General features: G+C 45.4%; 1 protein-coding gene across 1 annotated transcript; it reads right to left on the bottom strand.

Moving 5' to 3' along the window:
• Positions 1-386: 386 nt before the first annotated feature.
• LOC118818395 (extracellular calcium-sensing receptor-like) lies at positions 387-3,662 on the bottom strand. Its single transcript, XM_036585649.1, has 6 exons — positions 3,448-3,662; positions 3,017-3,308; positions 2,134-2,925; positions 1,752-1,976; positions 1,520-1,643; positions 387-1,294 (listed from the first exon to the last, which is right to left on the bottom strand). The coding sequence occupies exons 1-6, from the start codon at positions 3,660-3,662 to the stop codon at positions 387-389; spliced, it is 2,556 nt and encodes an 851-aa protein (XP_036441542.1).
• Positions 3,663-17,157: the final 13,495 nt, after the last annotated feature.

The following is a 17,157-nucleotide window of genomic DNA, read 5'->3' as shown; positions in this document are numbered from 1 at the left end:
TTTATTGTTTTATTATATTTTTTTTTTTTGCTTTTATCAGACTTACCACTATTACCTATAGTAACCATACATATCTAAAACTCAGAAGACACTTGCAGTTTCACTGATTACTTTGAATAGCAAATGACATGGATTTGTGCTTTAGACATTGTGAAACCTGGTTTCTTGGATCATCGTTCTAAAGAAAAAATTGTCATGTTTCCGTAACAAGTTTTCTTCAAACCACTCTTGCTGATTTAAGTATGCAGAATTAAAAAAAATAAATGAATAAATAAAATTGTGCTGTTCCTCTTTAAGATAATGTGTCTTAATTTTTAACAAATAAAGATTACAGTTGCAAAGCTCATGTGCTTTATATAAAACCATATTAATAGTAAACCTGCATCTCAATTAACTGGCACTTTACCCATAATTTGTTTCTTAGTGTTCTTTTCTGGTTTCATTATGATTACGTAACACTTTGGAAGAAAAATACAGAATAACAAACCAAAGCTTGAGGCCAAAATGGCAAATATCTCTACAGCTACAGTGAACTTTCCAGGAGAGCTGACATAAGCTGGGATGAAGGTGATCCAGACTGCACAGAATATGAGCATGCTGAATGTGATGAACTTGGCTTCGTTAAACTTATCAGGCAGCTTCCGTGCTAGAAAAGCCAAAATAAAACACAGTAGAGCCAAGAGTCCTATATAACCCAGCACAGCCCAGAAGCCTATAGCTGACCCTAGCTGACATTCTAGAATGATCTTTTCCTTGTAGTGCTTTAGATTTTTGAAGGGGAAAGGAGGGGATGTTGTTAACCAAAGCAAACAAATAAGGACCTGTATGAGAGTGAAAGCAAGAACACTGAGTCTCTGCTGTGGAGGCCCAAACCATTTCATGACATTACTGCCTGGAAGTGTAGCTTTGAAGGCCATTAACACCACTATTGTTTTCCCCAGAACACAGGAGATGCAGAGGACGAAGGTGATCCCAAACGCTGTGTGACGCAGCACACAGGACCACTCAGAGGGCCGACCAATGAAAGTAAGTGAACAGAGGAAACACAGAGCCAGTGAGAAGAGCAGCAGGAAGCTCAGCTCTGAGTTGTTGGCTTTGACTATTGGGGTATTTTTATGTCTGAAGAATATAATTGCTATTATTATTGTCATAAATGTACCAATAATTGAAACAGTTGTTAGTAAAATTCCCATCGTTTCCTCATACGACAAGAATTCAATTTCCTTCTTTACACATTCATTCCTGTGTTGATTTGACCAGTAGTCTTGATCGCATTGTTCACATTTAATCGAATCTGTTAGAGAGAAATAAATAACATGAATAACAAAAAAGATAGATGCACAGAAGTGATTAAAGGAATACATTACATAAAATGTTGCTATTTTCTTCTATCACCTAAAACATGGCAAGAAAGTCCTAGCTTTTTAACAGAATTAATTATCACACATATTTTAGAATAATTTATAGTTACAGCAATACACAGAAAATTCTTTGTTACAGCTTTCGTGAATCTTTGTACCTGTCATATTACTGATCTCTCCTTCAGCACATGGTATACAGTCAAAGCAGCAGATAGGCTTTCCTTTCTGCACAGCCTTCCTGGTTCCTGGAGGGCAGCTCTCACTGCACACAGACACCGGCACCTATGATCAGAGTAAATGTTTGATAACCAATTAAAGACTTTTTACATATTTTACCATTGTTAAATGAATTTGCTTTACTGAGACCAAAGTGCAGTTCTGTGCTTGTACCTCATCTTTATTTTGTGCCCACACAATAGAGGCCATTTTCACTGATAATCGATTGTGAGCAGGAAAGGAAGAGTCATAAAGTCCAACATTGACAAACTCATGGTGATCTTCAACAGTTTGCAAATTTATTATTTCATATTTAGCCACAGGGTCACCATTTTTATCAAAATAAACCTCTTCACCATCTTTTGTTTTGAAGTGCACCCTTTTGAGATGTTCTAGAAACTGATGAAATTGAATAAAGTTTAAATTACACCATCTGAAAGAGCTTAACACTAACTTCTCTGTAAAAATACTGCATTTTTGCAAATTAGTACTAGTCACCTGTGCCAAAGCTATGATACTAGTGTAAGATCTGTGATTACACAAACTTTTAACTTACTGTGAGAGGATCAGGCTGCTTCTTTGTGGGACATGTTCGCGTGCAGCCAAGAAGGTCATGTAGGGTATGGGCAATGGCATATACTCCCTTATACACATTACAGAAAAAAGGCATCAAGGTCATGTCTGTGAATTCGTTGTCAGTTTCAGACAGTTTCTCTTGACCTGTGCACACTGTTTTGTCTTCTGAGTCATTCTGCACAGTATATTTGCACTTAAACAAAGCCTCCCAGAATTCAGTAAAAATGCCACTGCCTGTAGACTGCAGTGGATTTATATCCAGAATGAATTCCTTTAGACCTGTCACTGTTGTATTGGGGATAGCCAGTCCTATGGCTCCTTGCAGTATTTTGTGCTTATCCAATCTGGCTACAGTTGAATCAGAGATCCAAGATTCAGTTCCCACCCACTGATATCCAGTAATGTTGTGCTCATAAAATACATTCAGCAAAATCTCGAAGTCCAAATGAGTGACAAATGCCACAATCACTCGAGATGTAGAGCTTTTGATCTGCTGAATTATTCTCAGCACTTTCTCTTGTGAGTAAGTTCTAAAAAATGAAAGGGAATATTCTAAGCATATGCCCAACTGTTCTGCAGCTTCAGTAAATGCAGCCATTCCGTTGTTACCATAATCATCGTCTCTTCTTAATGCACCCACCCAGGTCCAGCCAAAATGCTTGACCATCTCTGCCATTGCTCTGCTTTGGTAGTAATCACTGGGAATAGTGCGCAGAAATGAGGGGTATATCCTTTTGTCACTGAGACACTCGCAGGTAGAATAAGGACTAATCTAAAACATGTATAAAATGTATAAATGTATAAAAAATGTATAAAAAATTTAAAATGTATATAAATGTATAAAAAAATGTATAAATACTTACTAAGGGAATGCTGAAAGGTCCGACACTCTTTGCAATAGTCATCGACACTGATGACTGTGTCTCGCCAATTATGGCTAGCACCTGTGCTGGCTTTGTGCATTGCTCATTCAAGGTTGAGTTTTCATTCCCATTAATAAGTGCCATAGCCATTTTAACCCCCATAGTTGTGGAACTGCATGTGTCGTAGATCTTGTAGCCCAGTGAAACACCAGGGAGTAAAGAGGAGCTGTTGTTGATCTCTTCTGTTGCAAAAATTAAGGACTGAGATAACTGCATGTCTCTAAAATCAATACTGAACAAGGAAAAAAACACACATATAGACAGACATTTTAAGGATGACAAATACAAACACTATATGTTTTTTGTTAAGTAACTGTTTCAAATAATACAGATTCATTTTGTCATTCATATTAAATTGTCTTGCCACTTACTTCACGCAATTCAGGGCTGATGGCTTGACCGTATAGGATACGTCTGTGATTTTCCAAGTCTGGTGGATTGGGAAAATTGCTCCAACTATAATATCACCATCCTTAGAAATTGTTGGGTATACCGGTTCTCCTTGCAGGTTACAGAAAGTTCCATTTGTACTGGAAAAATTAATGATGGCCATCACCACATGCAAGAGAGTAAAGATAGACTCCATCCACCCATTCAGCTACCGAGTAGAGATGATGTTTGAGTATGTGCAAGGCCTGAGGTTTCAACTGGTTGAGTAGGAAGGATTTGTTGTATTTATAGAAATAGAAAGCAAATCCTCTACGGTAATGTTACACTACTGAGCAACCGTGAAAGGAGGTGTGACTTCAAAGGAGATGTGAGTAGAACTAATCTGAAAGAGTTAGGCCTCATTGTCTCTATTTCCTTTTTTTTTTCTCATTTGAATTGTTTTTGGTGCTTTCTTGTTTCTTTTTGTGCAGATTTCTTCGAGACTTTTATTTTTTTGTCTTTTCTGTATGTCTGTATTATTATATAAATCCTGTTTTAGTTAAATATCTAAATATCTAATCAGTCTTTGTTAAAAGAATGTAAATGGATAGGTGAATATGTTAAATGTGTTGCTTTATTGCTTATAACAAATGACACGCAATTGGGTATATAGAGTGGAAACTAAATCAGTTGTGATTATGCCACGGAGCTTGTGCTGGGCCCCTAATTTAGCCGCATGAGTTCATTAAGCAGAGTGCTCTTTAAGAGGCTGTATTTGACATTATGTATTCCAGAAAAAGCCTGTATACTGACCTTGCATACTAACTCTAATGTGTTTCGCTACTCCACACCAGATTACAACCTGCCAGACATGACAAAAAGTATACTTCACAACCATTAGCCACTATTAAATGTAGTATCTTTATTGAACCTGGATTAAATAGGCAAGATCATTGACTGAAGTATGTTAACCTCTACAATATGTATCTCTTGAAAAGGCTTGAAAAGGCTGTTGCTGTCTTACTGGAATTATCACTTTACAACGCCAGTATCTGGCCAGCCATATGCTTTGGTTACTTCTATTGCCTCCCATGCAGCAGCAGTAGCTTTCTGTGTTAACCTGTTTTATTGAACACACACTTGTCAGATCCTGTCCTATCCAGTGAGCCTGTGGCTGTTCACTGTTGCTCCAGTGCTCCAGAAAGTCATATAAAAATGACCACTATATTATCTAAAGAGGAACCAAGTAGGTTTTTTTGTTAAAACTGATAGAAGTAGCATTACTGAGTCAGAAGTGAAAAATAAAAATAAACACTAAAATGTAGTGTCTGCTTCCCAATTTTTTTCTAACGCTGTTATACACCTTTACAACCCCATTTCCAAAAAAGTTGGGACACTGTGCAGAATGTAAATAAAAACAAAATGCAATGATGTACAAATCATTTAAACCCTATATTTCATTGACAATAGTACAAAGATGACATATCAAATGTTGAAACTGAGAAATTTTATTGTTTTTTGAAAAATATACGCCCATTTTGAATTTAATGCCTGGTGGTTGATTGACAACAGGTCAGTAACATGATGTGGTATAAAAAAGCATCCCAGAGAGGCTGAGTCTTTCAGAAGTTAAGATGGAGAAGGGCTCACCACTCTGTGAAATCCTGCATGTTTTTCATCATCTACATAATAACATTAAAAGATTCAGAGAACCTGGAGAAATCTCTGTATGCAAGGGACAAGGCCCTCAGGAGGCACTGCATTATGAACAGACACGATTCTGTAGAGGAAATCACTGCATGGGCTCAGGAACAGTTCTGAAAACCACTGTATGTGAAAACAGTTTATCGCTGCATCCACAAATGCTGATTAAAACTCTAAAACACAAAGAAGAAACAGGATCCAGAAACGCTGCTGCCTTCTCTGGGCCTGAGCTCATTTAAAATGGACTGAGGGAAAGTGGAAAAGTGTTGTGTGGTCCGACGAATCAACATTTGAAATTTCTTTTGGAAATCATGGACACTGTGTCCTCCGGGCTAAAGACCATTCAGCTTGTTGTCAGAGCACAGATGGTATAGAGGTGCATTAGTGCACATGGTATGGGTGACGTGCACATCAGTGAAGGCACCATTAATGCTGAACCATATATACATGATATACAAGCTGTATACAGAAGCACAAGGCATCAGAAACAAGTCCATATCTGATTTAAAGAACCATTCGGACATTGTGGATTGCTAGGTTCTTAGACTAAAGCGGTACTAAGGCTTGTTACGAAGATAAACCCCGAAGTCTGCCATGGGCCACGCTGCAAAAATTCTGCGCGCCATATCAAGTCTTGGCGCAGGCACTTTATAGTCATGACACGCAGCAAGTCAGGTGACAGCTTGAACTTGACCTACAGAGAGAGAGAGAGAGAGAGAATGAGAGAGATGGACACAAGACAGAAGGAGGCCACCGCCACATACAACAGCAGAGGGAAGGTCAAACAAGACTGAACATTGCATAGTCAGAAAATTATTACGTCTCACTCCCCCCCATAAAAAGTCAGCCACCAACACACAGAAATTAAACCCTGGAAAGAGCATTGGCCAAGTCATTATCCAACCACGTTTATGCTTAATGGTCAGATTATAGTTTTTAACTAGTAATGCCCACCTCATTAAGCGCGATTTGCATACATATGGTTTAGGAAGACTAGCGTATTGTGATCAGTGAACACAACTAATTCTTCAGAACTAGAGCCAATGTAAACTTCAAAATGCTGGAGAACTAAAACTAGGGCCAAAGCTTCTTTTTCAATGGTGGAATAGTTTAACTGGTGGCAAGTAAACTTCCGGGAAAAGTAGCAAACTGGGTGATCAATTCCCAAATTATCTTCCTGCAGGAGGACAGCACCAACTCCGGTATGGCTAGCATCAACTTCTAGTTTAAACAGACGCTGAAAATCTGGAGTGGCAAGCACAGGAGAAATGAAAGCACTGGGCAAAAGGAGAAGGTCGCTGAGAGGAAAAACTACGGTAGACAAATTACGGCAAAACCCCCGATAATAACCTACTATACCCTGGAATCGTCTAAGCTCTCGCTTAGTCTTAGGAACAGGGAAAGTGGAAATGGCCTCAATTTTAGGTCCAGAGGTCGAACACATCCCCCACCAACTTCTTTCCCTAAGTAAGTGACTATAGCTTTTCCAAGTTCACATTTACCCAAATTGAATGTTAGGGAAGCTTCTTCAAAACATTGGAAAACTATAGCGTTGCCAAATGCTCAGACCCATTTTGAGTATATATCACTACGTCATCCAGATAGGCCTTACAGTTTTGGACACCTTGTAGCACCGTACACATTAAACATTGGAAAGCCACAGGGGCAATTTTCATAACGAAAGACATAACTGCATACTGTAAAAAAGCATCAGGAGTAGCGAAAGCTGAGATATCTGATGCCCGAGGAGTGAGAGGAACCTGCCAATAACCCTTTAAAAGATCTAATTTGCTGACAAAGCGAGCAGAACCCACACTATCCACGCAGTCCTCCATTCGAGGCAAAGGAAAGTCTTCACGAGTTACGGCATTAACCTTGCGGTAGTCTGTGCAAAACATTGGCAAACTAGGACAGTCTAAAAGAGGACTAAATGTAGAATCTTCTAGATCTACCGAAGTTTGAGAAAAAGATGTCACTTCAGTCAAAGCTACTGGGGCGGGAGTGGAACAAAGAGTGGATACCTAATCCACAAAGGCAGAACTCAGTCAAGCCACATAACTCTGTAACATGTTGATGTGACACACACGAGTTTCGCATGCGGCCAGGAGTTTGCACCACATAGTCAGTGTCACTGAGTTTCTCCTCATTCGTGTATGGACCGGAAAACTTACCGGACAAACCTGGTAGAGGTAAAAGAACTAAAACTTGATCACTGTGTTGAAATAAGCGAGACACAAATTTGTCAAAACATTTCTTCATTTTAAGCTGAGAAGAAGACAGGCTTTTAGCAGCATCTCAAGCAGAATGCAAATGCTCTCTAAACTCACTAACATAATCAAGTATGTTAGTTTTTGGGGTCACTTCAGTCGATACTCACTTATCATTTAAAAGCTTTAAAGGTCCCCCTCACAGAGTGACCAAAGACAAGTTGTGCAGGACTAAATCATTCAGATTCCTGAATGGTTTCTCTCACCGTGAACAGTACTAAGGGAACACCTTCATCCCACTCAAAGCAGTACCTACGCAGCATAGCTTTTAGGCTCGGGTGAAATTGCTCCAATGCTCTTTGAGACTCCAGATGGTAAGCAGTCAACACTTAAACTATATTGCCAAAAGTATTCGCTTGTCTGCCTTCACACGCATATAAACTTGAGTGACATCCCATTCTTAATCCGTAGGGTTTAATATGATGTCGGCCCACCCTTTGCAGCTATAACAGTTTCAACTCTTCTGGGAAGGCTTTCCACAAGGTTTAGGGGTGTGTTTATGGGAATTTTTGACCATTCTTCCAGAAGCTCATTTGTGAGGTCAGACACTGATGTTGGATGAGAAGGCCTGGCTCGCAGTCTCCGCTCTAATTCATCCCAAAGGTGTTCTATCGGGTTGAGGTCAAGACTCTTTCACACCAAACTCACGCATCCAGGCCTTTATGCACCTTGCTTTGTGCACTGGTGCGCAGTCATGTTGGAACAGGAAGGGGCCATCCCCAAACTGTTTCCACAAAGTAGGGAGCATGAAATTGTCCAAAATCTCTTGGTCTGCTGAAGCATTGAGAGTTCCTTTCACTGGAACCAAGGGGCCGAGCCCAACTCCTGAAAAACAACCCTACACAATAATACCCCCTCCACCAAACTTTACACTTGGCACAATGCAGTCAGACAAGTACCATTCTCCTGGCAACCGCCAAACCCAGGCTCGTCAAGCGGATTGCCAGACGGAGAAGCGTGATTAGTCACTCCAGAGAACACGTCTCCACTGTTCTAGAGTCCAGTGGCGGCACTTTATACCACTGCATTCAACACTTTGCATTGCGCTTGGTGATGTAAGGCTTGGATGCAGCTGCTCGGCCATGGAAACCCATTCCAAGAAGCTCTCTACGCACTGTTCTTGAGCTAATCTGAAGACCACATGAAGTTTGGAGGTCTGTAGCGATTGATTCTGCAGAAAGTTGGCAACCTCTGCGCACTATGCGCCTCAGCATCCGCTGACCCCGTTCTGTCATTTTACGTGGCCTACCACTTTGTGGCTGAGTTGCTGTCGTTCCCAATCGCTTCCACTTTGTTATAATCCCACTGACAGTTGACTGTGGAATATTTAGTAGCAAGAAAATTTCATGACTGGACTTGTTGCACAGGTGGCATCCTATCACGGTACCATGTTGGAATTCACTGAGCTCCTGAGAGCAACCCATTCTTTCACAAATGTTTGTAGAAGCAGTCTGCATGCCTAGGTGCTTGGTTTTATACACCTGTGGTCATGGAAGAGATTGGAACACCTGAATTCAATGATTTGGATGGGTGAGTGAATACTTTTGGCAATATAGTGTATGTTTAATAGAGAGTTGGGACAGCACCTAAGAAAACAATCTAGACATAAAATTTGAGCCTTAATCTGTCTGCACATACTTTGGCAAGCCAAAAGTGGTACAAAAGTTGATGAGAGCTTTAACAATACTTTTAGTTTTCAAGGTATGTAATGGTAGAGCCTCAGGAAATCTAGTAGCACAGCACATCAAAATCAACAAGTACTGGTGCCCTGATTTAGTTTTTGGCAGTGGACCAACACAATCTATCAGCAAAGTTTCAAAAGGTTCTCCCAGAACAGATATGGGTTGAAGAGGAGCAGGAATAACCTGGTAAGGCTTTCCAGTGATCTGACAAGTGTAACATGAGTGACAGTAATTAGCTACATCCCTTTTTACACCGGGCCAAAAGAAATGTTGCAGAATATGGCTGTAAGTTTTAGTGACTCCTAAGAGTCCAGATAAGCAGTGATCATGAGCTAAGGCCAAAACCTGAACATGATAAACAGTAGGAACTACAATCTGATAGACCATGCTCCAATCAGAATCAGTACCTGGTAACTTAGGAGGAACCAATTTATGCAAAAGAATTTCATTATCCCAGAAATACACACAGGATGAAGCCACCGGATTACTGACATCAGGTCATTCTCTACATTGAGCCAAAGATAAATCAGACCTCTGCTCTCTGCTAAGTTCATGTCTAGTAGCACCCCCACCTAAATCTAGCAGGGTCTGGTCCAGCTTACAAGAATGAGGAATGCCATCTTCCAATTTATTCAAAAGACTAGCCTTAGCAGACAGAGAATCATTAGGAGAGTCAGAGTGCAGAAAGGAATGGGACAACTCCACCACATCAGGAAATTTACGCTTCATCATTATTAAGCAATAACTGAGACAGTGAGGTTCATCTGTGACCTCAAGGGCAGGCAAAACTTTCCCACCAGCTAAGTCATTCTCCAAAATAAGTGACACCCCAGCTATGGGCAGTTCTGCACAAACTCCAACAGTAACTCTACCTGACACCAGGTCCAACTGTAAGTAGATAGAGTGCAGGGGAACACTAACAAACCCTGAGCCAATGTCATGCACCAGTCTATCTACTCCACAGTAAGTTTCAGCTAACAAAGGAAGAATACCTCCTAATAACAATGACTGAGCAGCACCTGTGTCACAGAGAATAGTGACCGGCTGTTTACGCTCCCTATCTTCAGAGAAGCATACAGAACCCTTTAAAGTGAAAGACTCAAACACATCTTTAACCTGACTAAAATCTCCAGAACGATCCACTTCTGATCCAAACTAGTCTGGATAAGTGCTACTCCACTAGAAGCGCTCTGCTTTTTCTTTAAAGAACAACCACTAACCAAAAGCAACTCTGCAAGCTTCTAGATCTCATCATCATCATCATCATCATCATCATCATCATCATCATCATCGTTAACCGTTTAGTCCAGATAGGGTTGCGGCAGCAGTTGGGAGAGCAGAGAATCCCAGGTGACCCTGTCCCCCGCAACTTCCTCCAGCTCATTCCCGGGGACCCCAAGCCGCTCCCAGGCCAACTTGGAGATATAATCCCTCCAGCGGGTCCTAGGACGACCCCGGGGTCTTATTCCGGTAGGCCGTGCCTGGTACACCCCCACCGGGAGACATCCCGGGGGCATCCGGATCAGATGCCCGAACCACCTCAGCTGGCTCCTCTCAATGCGGAGGAGTAGCGGCTCTACTCCGAGCTCCTCCCGGATGGCCGAGCTCCTCACCCTATCAAATAGAGTGTAGCCCGCCACCCTGCGAAGAAAGCTCATTTCTGCCGCTTGTATTCGCAATCTCATTCTTTCGGTCATTACCCACAGCTCATGACCATAGGTGAGGGTCGGGATGTAGACCGATCGGTAAAAAGAGAGCTTCGCCTTACGGCTCAGCTCCCTCTTCACCACTACCGTCCGGTACAGCGACCGCATTACTGCTGCCACTTGTCCCAGCCTGCGGTCAATCTCATGATCCTTCTTCCCATCACTCGTGAACAAGACCCCGAGATACTTAAACTCCTCCACCTGGGGCAAGTCCTTTCCCCCTACCTGGAGTGGGCATACCATCCTTTTCCGGGCTAAGACCATGGACTCAGACTTGGAGGTGCTGATCCGCATACCAACCGCTTCACACTCAGCTGCAAACCGCTCCAGTGTGCGCTGGAGGCATCCATGTGATCCAGCCAAAAGAACAACATCATCTGCAAATAGCAGAGACGCCACCCTCCGGCCTCCACACATAATGCCCTCCTGACCCCGGCTACGCCTTGACACCCTGTCCATGAATATCACAAACAGGAGTGGAGACAGGGCACAACCCTGGCAGAGTCCAACGCTAACACTGAAAGAGTCCGACTTAATGCCGAGTATACGAACACAGCTCTCACTCCGGGCGTACAGCGATTGAATGGCCCGGAGTAGTAACCCCGGCACCCCATACTCCCGGAGGACCTCCCACAAGATATCTCGGGGAACACGGTCGTAAGCCTTCTCCAAATCCACAAAACACATGTAGACTGGGTTGGCAAACTCCCATGCCCCCTCAGCAATCCGTGAGAGGGTGAAAAGCTGGTCCATTGTTCCACGGCCAGGACGGAATCCGCATTGTTCCTCCTCAATCTGAGGTTCAACTATCGGCCGAAGTCTCCTTTCCAGCACCTTGGCATAGACTTTCCCAGGGAGGCTGAGCAGTGTGATACCCCGATAGTTGGCACACACCCTCCGGTCCCCTTTCTTGAAAATAGGGACCACCACCCCGGTCTGCCAGTCCAAGGGTACTGTTCCCGAGGTCCATGCACTATTGCAGAGGCGTGTCAGCCACGACAGCCCCACAATATCCAGAGCCTTAAGCATCTCCGGACGAATCTCATCCACCCCCGGTGCCTTGCCACTGACGAGCTTCCCAACTACCTCAGTGACCTCCACCAGGGAAATGGAGCTTGACACGCCAGAGGCCTCTGGCCCTGACTCCCGTGAGGGAGGCATGTCACCCGGATTAAGGAGTTCCTCAAAGTGCTCTTTCCACCGACCGACAATATCCTCATTTGAAGTCAGAGTTTCTCCACCCCTGCTGAATACAGCCTGGGCGCAGTCACCCCGACCACTCCTGAGTCGCCGGACAGTTGTCCAGAACCTCCTCAAGGCTGACCGAAAGTCTTTTTCCATGGCCTCACCAAACTCGTCCCATGCCCTGGATTTTGCTTCTGCCACCTTTTTTGCCGGTCGGTACCTATCTGCTGAGTCGGGAGTCCTCCGGGCCATCCAGTCCCTAAAGGCCTCTTTCTTCAGCTTGACGGCCTCCCTCACCACCGGTGTCCACCAGGTGGTTCTTGGGTTACCGCCCTGACAGGCACCCACAAGCTTTTGGCCACAGCCATGCCTGGCAGCTTCCACAATGGAGGTTTTGAACAGGGTCCATTCAGACTCCATGTCTCCTACCTCCTGCCGGACATGAGAGAGCTCTCCCGGAGGTGGGAGTTTAAATCATTCCGAACAGGGGCCTCCGGCAGTCATTCCCAGCACACCCTCGCTATTCGCTTGGGCCTACCGGGTCTGACCATTAGTCTTCCCTGCCATCTGATCCAACTCACCACCAGGTGGTGATCAGTCGACAGCTCAGCACCCCTCTTCACCCGAGTGTCCAGAACATACGGTCCCGAGTAGATGAAACGACAACAAAGTCGATCATTGACCTTTCAGCCAAGGAGCTCTGGTACCACGTACACTTATGAACATCCTTGGGTTGGAACTTGGTGTTCGTTATGGACCATCCATGCCTAGCACACAAGTCCAATAACAACTCACCATTCGGGTTTAGATGGGGCAGGCCGTTCTTCCCAATCACACCTCTCCAGGTCTCCCAGTCATTGCCAACATGAGCATTGAAGTCTCCCAGTAAGACTATGGAGTCTGTAGTTGGGACCCTTTCCAGAACCCCGCCCACTTGCTCCAAGAAGGCCGAATACTCCGACCTGTTGTTTGGTGCATAAGCACACACAACAGTCAGAGTTTTCCTCTCTGCGATTTTAATACGCATTGAGGCGACCCTCTTGTCCACCGGGACAAACTCCAACTGTACTGCCGCCAGCCGGGGACTCGTGAGTATCCCCACACCTGCCCGGCGCCTCTCACCTTGTGCAACCCCGGAGTAGGAGAGGGACCAACCCCTATCCAGGAGTTTCGTTCCAGAGCCGATACTGTGGGTGGAGGTGAGCCCAACTATATCTAGTTGGTACCTCTCAACCTCCCGCACAAGCTCCGGCTCCTTCCCCCCCAGTGAGGTTACGTTCCACGTACCAAGAGCCAGTTTCTGCCGCAGGGGCCTAGGCCACCAAGGGCCCCCCTGCAATCTCCCACTGCCTGTACGGCACTGCACCACTCCCCCATGCTGGACCTTGCGGGTGGTGGGCCCACATGGTCCCCCCACGTTGCCTCTTCGGGCTGAGCCCGGCCGGGTTACGTGGGCTGCCCGGCCACCAGGCGCTCGCCGAGGGACGCTACCCCCAGGCCTGGCTCCAGGGGTAGGTCCCGGTGACCCTCTCCTGGGCAGGGTACACGATGTTTTGCATCCGTTTTTCATGGAGGTTTTTGGATCGAGTTAGTCTGGGTCTTCACTCCAGACCTGTTCGCCCTGGGAGACCCTACCAGGAGCATGTTGCTCCCGACGACTTAGCTCTGAAGATCCCTATATGAAGATCCTTCTAGATCTGCTTTCGCAAAATTATCAGTATGGGAAGACAAAGGAAACAGCCTTATGGGACAAGACAAACTCATCTGCAGCAGTAGCAGCATCAGACAGACAGGAATGCTTCTGCTCATTCAAATACACGTCTAGTCTCTCAGCTACACAGCATGTTAAATCTTCTAACAGTATTAATTCTTTAAGCTAGCAAAGTAGTAACTTTACTAGCTTTACACCACTTGTCAAATAAGAGTGTTTTCTCTCAAGTGAACACCACATAAGTAAGATTGGCTGTTTTTGAATATGCACGAAAATTTTGTTGGTATGCCTCGGACACTAATTCGTAAGCATGTAATACAGCAGCTTTACAGTGTCATAATCTAAGCTTTTCTCTATGGGTAGAGCAGAAAAAACGTCTAGAACTTTACCAGTTTGCCTACACTGGAGCAAGAGCGCCCAGACCGATTTTGGCCAATTCAAAGATCTAGGAACTCTTTTAAAAGCATCAAAATATGAATCCAATTGAGACTCACGAAAATGAGGGACTTATCTGATTTGTCTGCTCACATCAAACTCAGAACCAGAATCTACTGACCCACCAGTGCTCTGGGACATGGAGGAACGAGGAGAAGGAACCGGCTGCTCAGAGCGCTTTGCCTCTAACTCCAGCTGATGCAGCTTAATAACTTTGTCGGCTTCAGTCTCTAAAGCACATACCTGTTGTCGCTGCAATTCCACCTCCAGCTCCCTCAGACACACCACGGGCTCAGGATTGATGACCTCTAGGATCCATGCCAGGAAACATTGCCAGAGGACTCCCAGGATCTATGCCAGGAGACGATGCTGGAGCCCCAGCCTCCGCAGCTGCTGCGAGAGACGCCTCCTCTGCGGCAATACCTGCACCATCCGTCACGGCACACGGTCTCTCTGGCAGAATCCCTTTGTTCACCAACTGCTGATACAGAGCAGACTAAATCAGTGCTTTAGTCGCATAGTGGCTAACGTCAAAACTAAAGAAATCCGCAGTCAAAAGTAAATCAGCTTTACGGCAATGGTTGACTTGCTCCAGAGTAGGATCACACACAAAGGCTCTTAGACTAAACATGACTGCTTACCAAAAAAATAAATAAAAAAATACAAGACACCCTACCACCCAATACGAAAACAGCAAAAAGCGAGCTAACAGTGTACCCCATGCACTGAAAAAAAAGACGTGCCCCCAATTTATGTTACGTCCCCTCTCTGGTAGTAATAATCAGACTTGCCTCGACTTAAACCTATGCATGTTAACTTCGTTTTCATAACAATGACTGTTCACACACACACACACACACACACACACACACACAATATCTGAGCTGCTTATCCTCCTGAGTTGTGGGAGTTCACACAAAATGTAATTATTTGAAACACAAACTCAGAGTTTATTATGTGAACCTTAGGTTTGCCTTCTCAGCGCAGTGAGTAAATGTACAGGAAGATGGAACACCTGCTAGGCATTGCTGCCAGTCGCACCTCCTCCGGTGCCCACGGGTCAGCTGCAGGGTCATCAGCCAGGAACAACCCTTCATTAACGTTTCACTCCTTTAATCCTGGAACGTCTCCTGGTGGCGGAGCAGTGACAGGGACGTCTCCCTGTCAACCCCTACAGCTGATAGGTGTTACCCTCTGCGGCTGTTGTCAGGGTTAGTTGTTCTTTCCCCAGCACTTGTCTCTCCTCCTCAGCCAGAACCAAAAGCTCCCCCCCTCAGTCACCTCCGCTAGCTCTTTGGTTGCCTTCTTTAGGTTCCCTTTTGCCACTCCTGCATCCCTCACTGGATAGATGGTAGTCTTCCAGCCAGCCTCTCCGCACTCAGCAGCCAGTTCTGAGTACTTTACCTTCTTGCGTTCGTAGGCAGCCTCCATCCCCTCCTCCGCTGGTATTGTGAGCTCAATGAGGAGCACGGACTTGGTGGACCATACCACTATGTCAGGGCGGAGAGATGTAGCAGTGATCTCGACCGGGAAACGGAGCTGCCTGTCGAGGTCAACTCTCATGTTCCACTCCTGATCGGGGGAAAACGGCCTAGGTGTTTCTCTTGGCCTGATGTTTCTCCTCCCTCCACCTTCCATAATGAAGCTGATGTAGTTCTGGTTGCTTGCTGGTGGTGGCCCTTTGCTGCCCTGTCGACACCCCTCTAGCACCTCGGCTAGCTTTCTCAGGACCTGGTCGTGGCGCCATCTGTAGCGTCCTTGGGAGAGCGCGATCTTACAGCCTACCAACATGTGCTGGAGGCTTGCATTAGGGGTATTGCAGAGTGTGCAGCATTCCTCCCTCCCAAACCACTGTTGAAGGTTCTGAGGACAGGGGAGCGTGTCGTAGGTTGAGCGGATGAGGAAGCTGAGCCTTGCCTGTGGGATCTTCCACAGGTCTGACTAGGTGATGTTTCGGTTGGCAACTCCCTCCCAGGTTGTCCATCTTCCCTGTCGGCCCTGCGACACGGCCTTGATCTTGTAGTGCTCTTCCTCCATTCTAGTCACCTCTGCCACCACCATCTCCTTCCTCTCTTTGCGGTTGGCCTTGGACCAGAACCTTGGCGCTTCTCCCCACCCTAGCCCTGCTCTTCCTGCCTGGACTCGGCCAACAATTTCTTGATGTTGCAGGCGACTGATGGCTTGGTCGACCTCGGTTTGGGCGTCCCACCTCCGACCTGTCAGAACCTTGGCTTTCGCGTTCCTTACAGTCTGGTCAGTGGACTCTCTCAACTCAAGAATGAGCCTGGTCTTTTCCTGCTTGTAGCCCAAGCTGATGGATTGGAGCGGCAGCTGGAGGGTGTTCCTTCCAAAGAGGCCTGTTTCAGAGAGGCACCGTGGCAGCCCCAACCACTTTCGGATGAATGAGTTGGCTTTTCCATCCATCTTACTTGCGGTGGATGAGGGGATCTCACTCATTTTCAGTGGCCACATCACCCTCCTATAGAGCGTGAATTGGTAACACCAGACCTTGTATTTCCCTGGTAATTGGCTTTGATTAATCTTTGCCAGGCCTTCTGAGAGCTGTTTCATCACGATGTTCCCCATCTGTTTGTCCGTAAGCTCTGCTGTGTACTGCCTCCCCAGGCTTTTAATGGGTTGCTCAGATAGGAGTGGGATTTCCTCTGCACCTACGACAAAGATGGTGTTGTTGTTTCTAACTCCTCTTCTGAGAGACAGGCTCCGTGATTTTGATGGCTTGATCTTCATTCGTGCCCACAACATCAACTCGTCCATCCTTTTCAGCAGTCTTGATGTGCATGCTGCTGTCTGAAGGAGGCTGGTGATGTCGTCCATGTATGCCCTCAGTGGGGGTAGTCTCTGCCCAGATGGTAGCTTAATCCCTCCAGCCATCTGTCTTGCTCCAACAAGGATTACCTCAAAGGCTGCCACAAACAGGATGGGAGAGATGGCACAACCCATAGCGATTCCTACTTCTAACTGTTGCCATCCGGTGGTGAAATCTTGGAGGGCAAAACACATC

The sequence above is a fragment of the Colossoma macropomum genome, unplaced genomic scaffold (genome assembly GCF_904425465.1).
Source record: "Colossoma macropomum unplaced genomic scaffold, Colossoma_macropomum, whole genome shotgun sequence".
Classification (NCBI taxonomy): domain Eukaryota; kingdom Metazoa; phylum Chordata; class Actinopteri; order Characiformes; family Serrasalmidae; genus Colossoma; species Colossoma macropomum.
The sequence above is the reverse complement of the archived record's forward strand: the minus strand, read 5'-3'. Positions and strand labels throughout refer to the sequence as shown.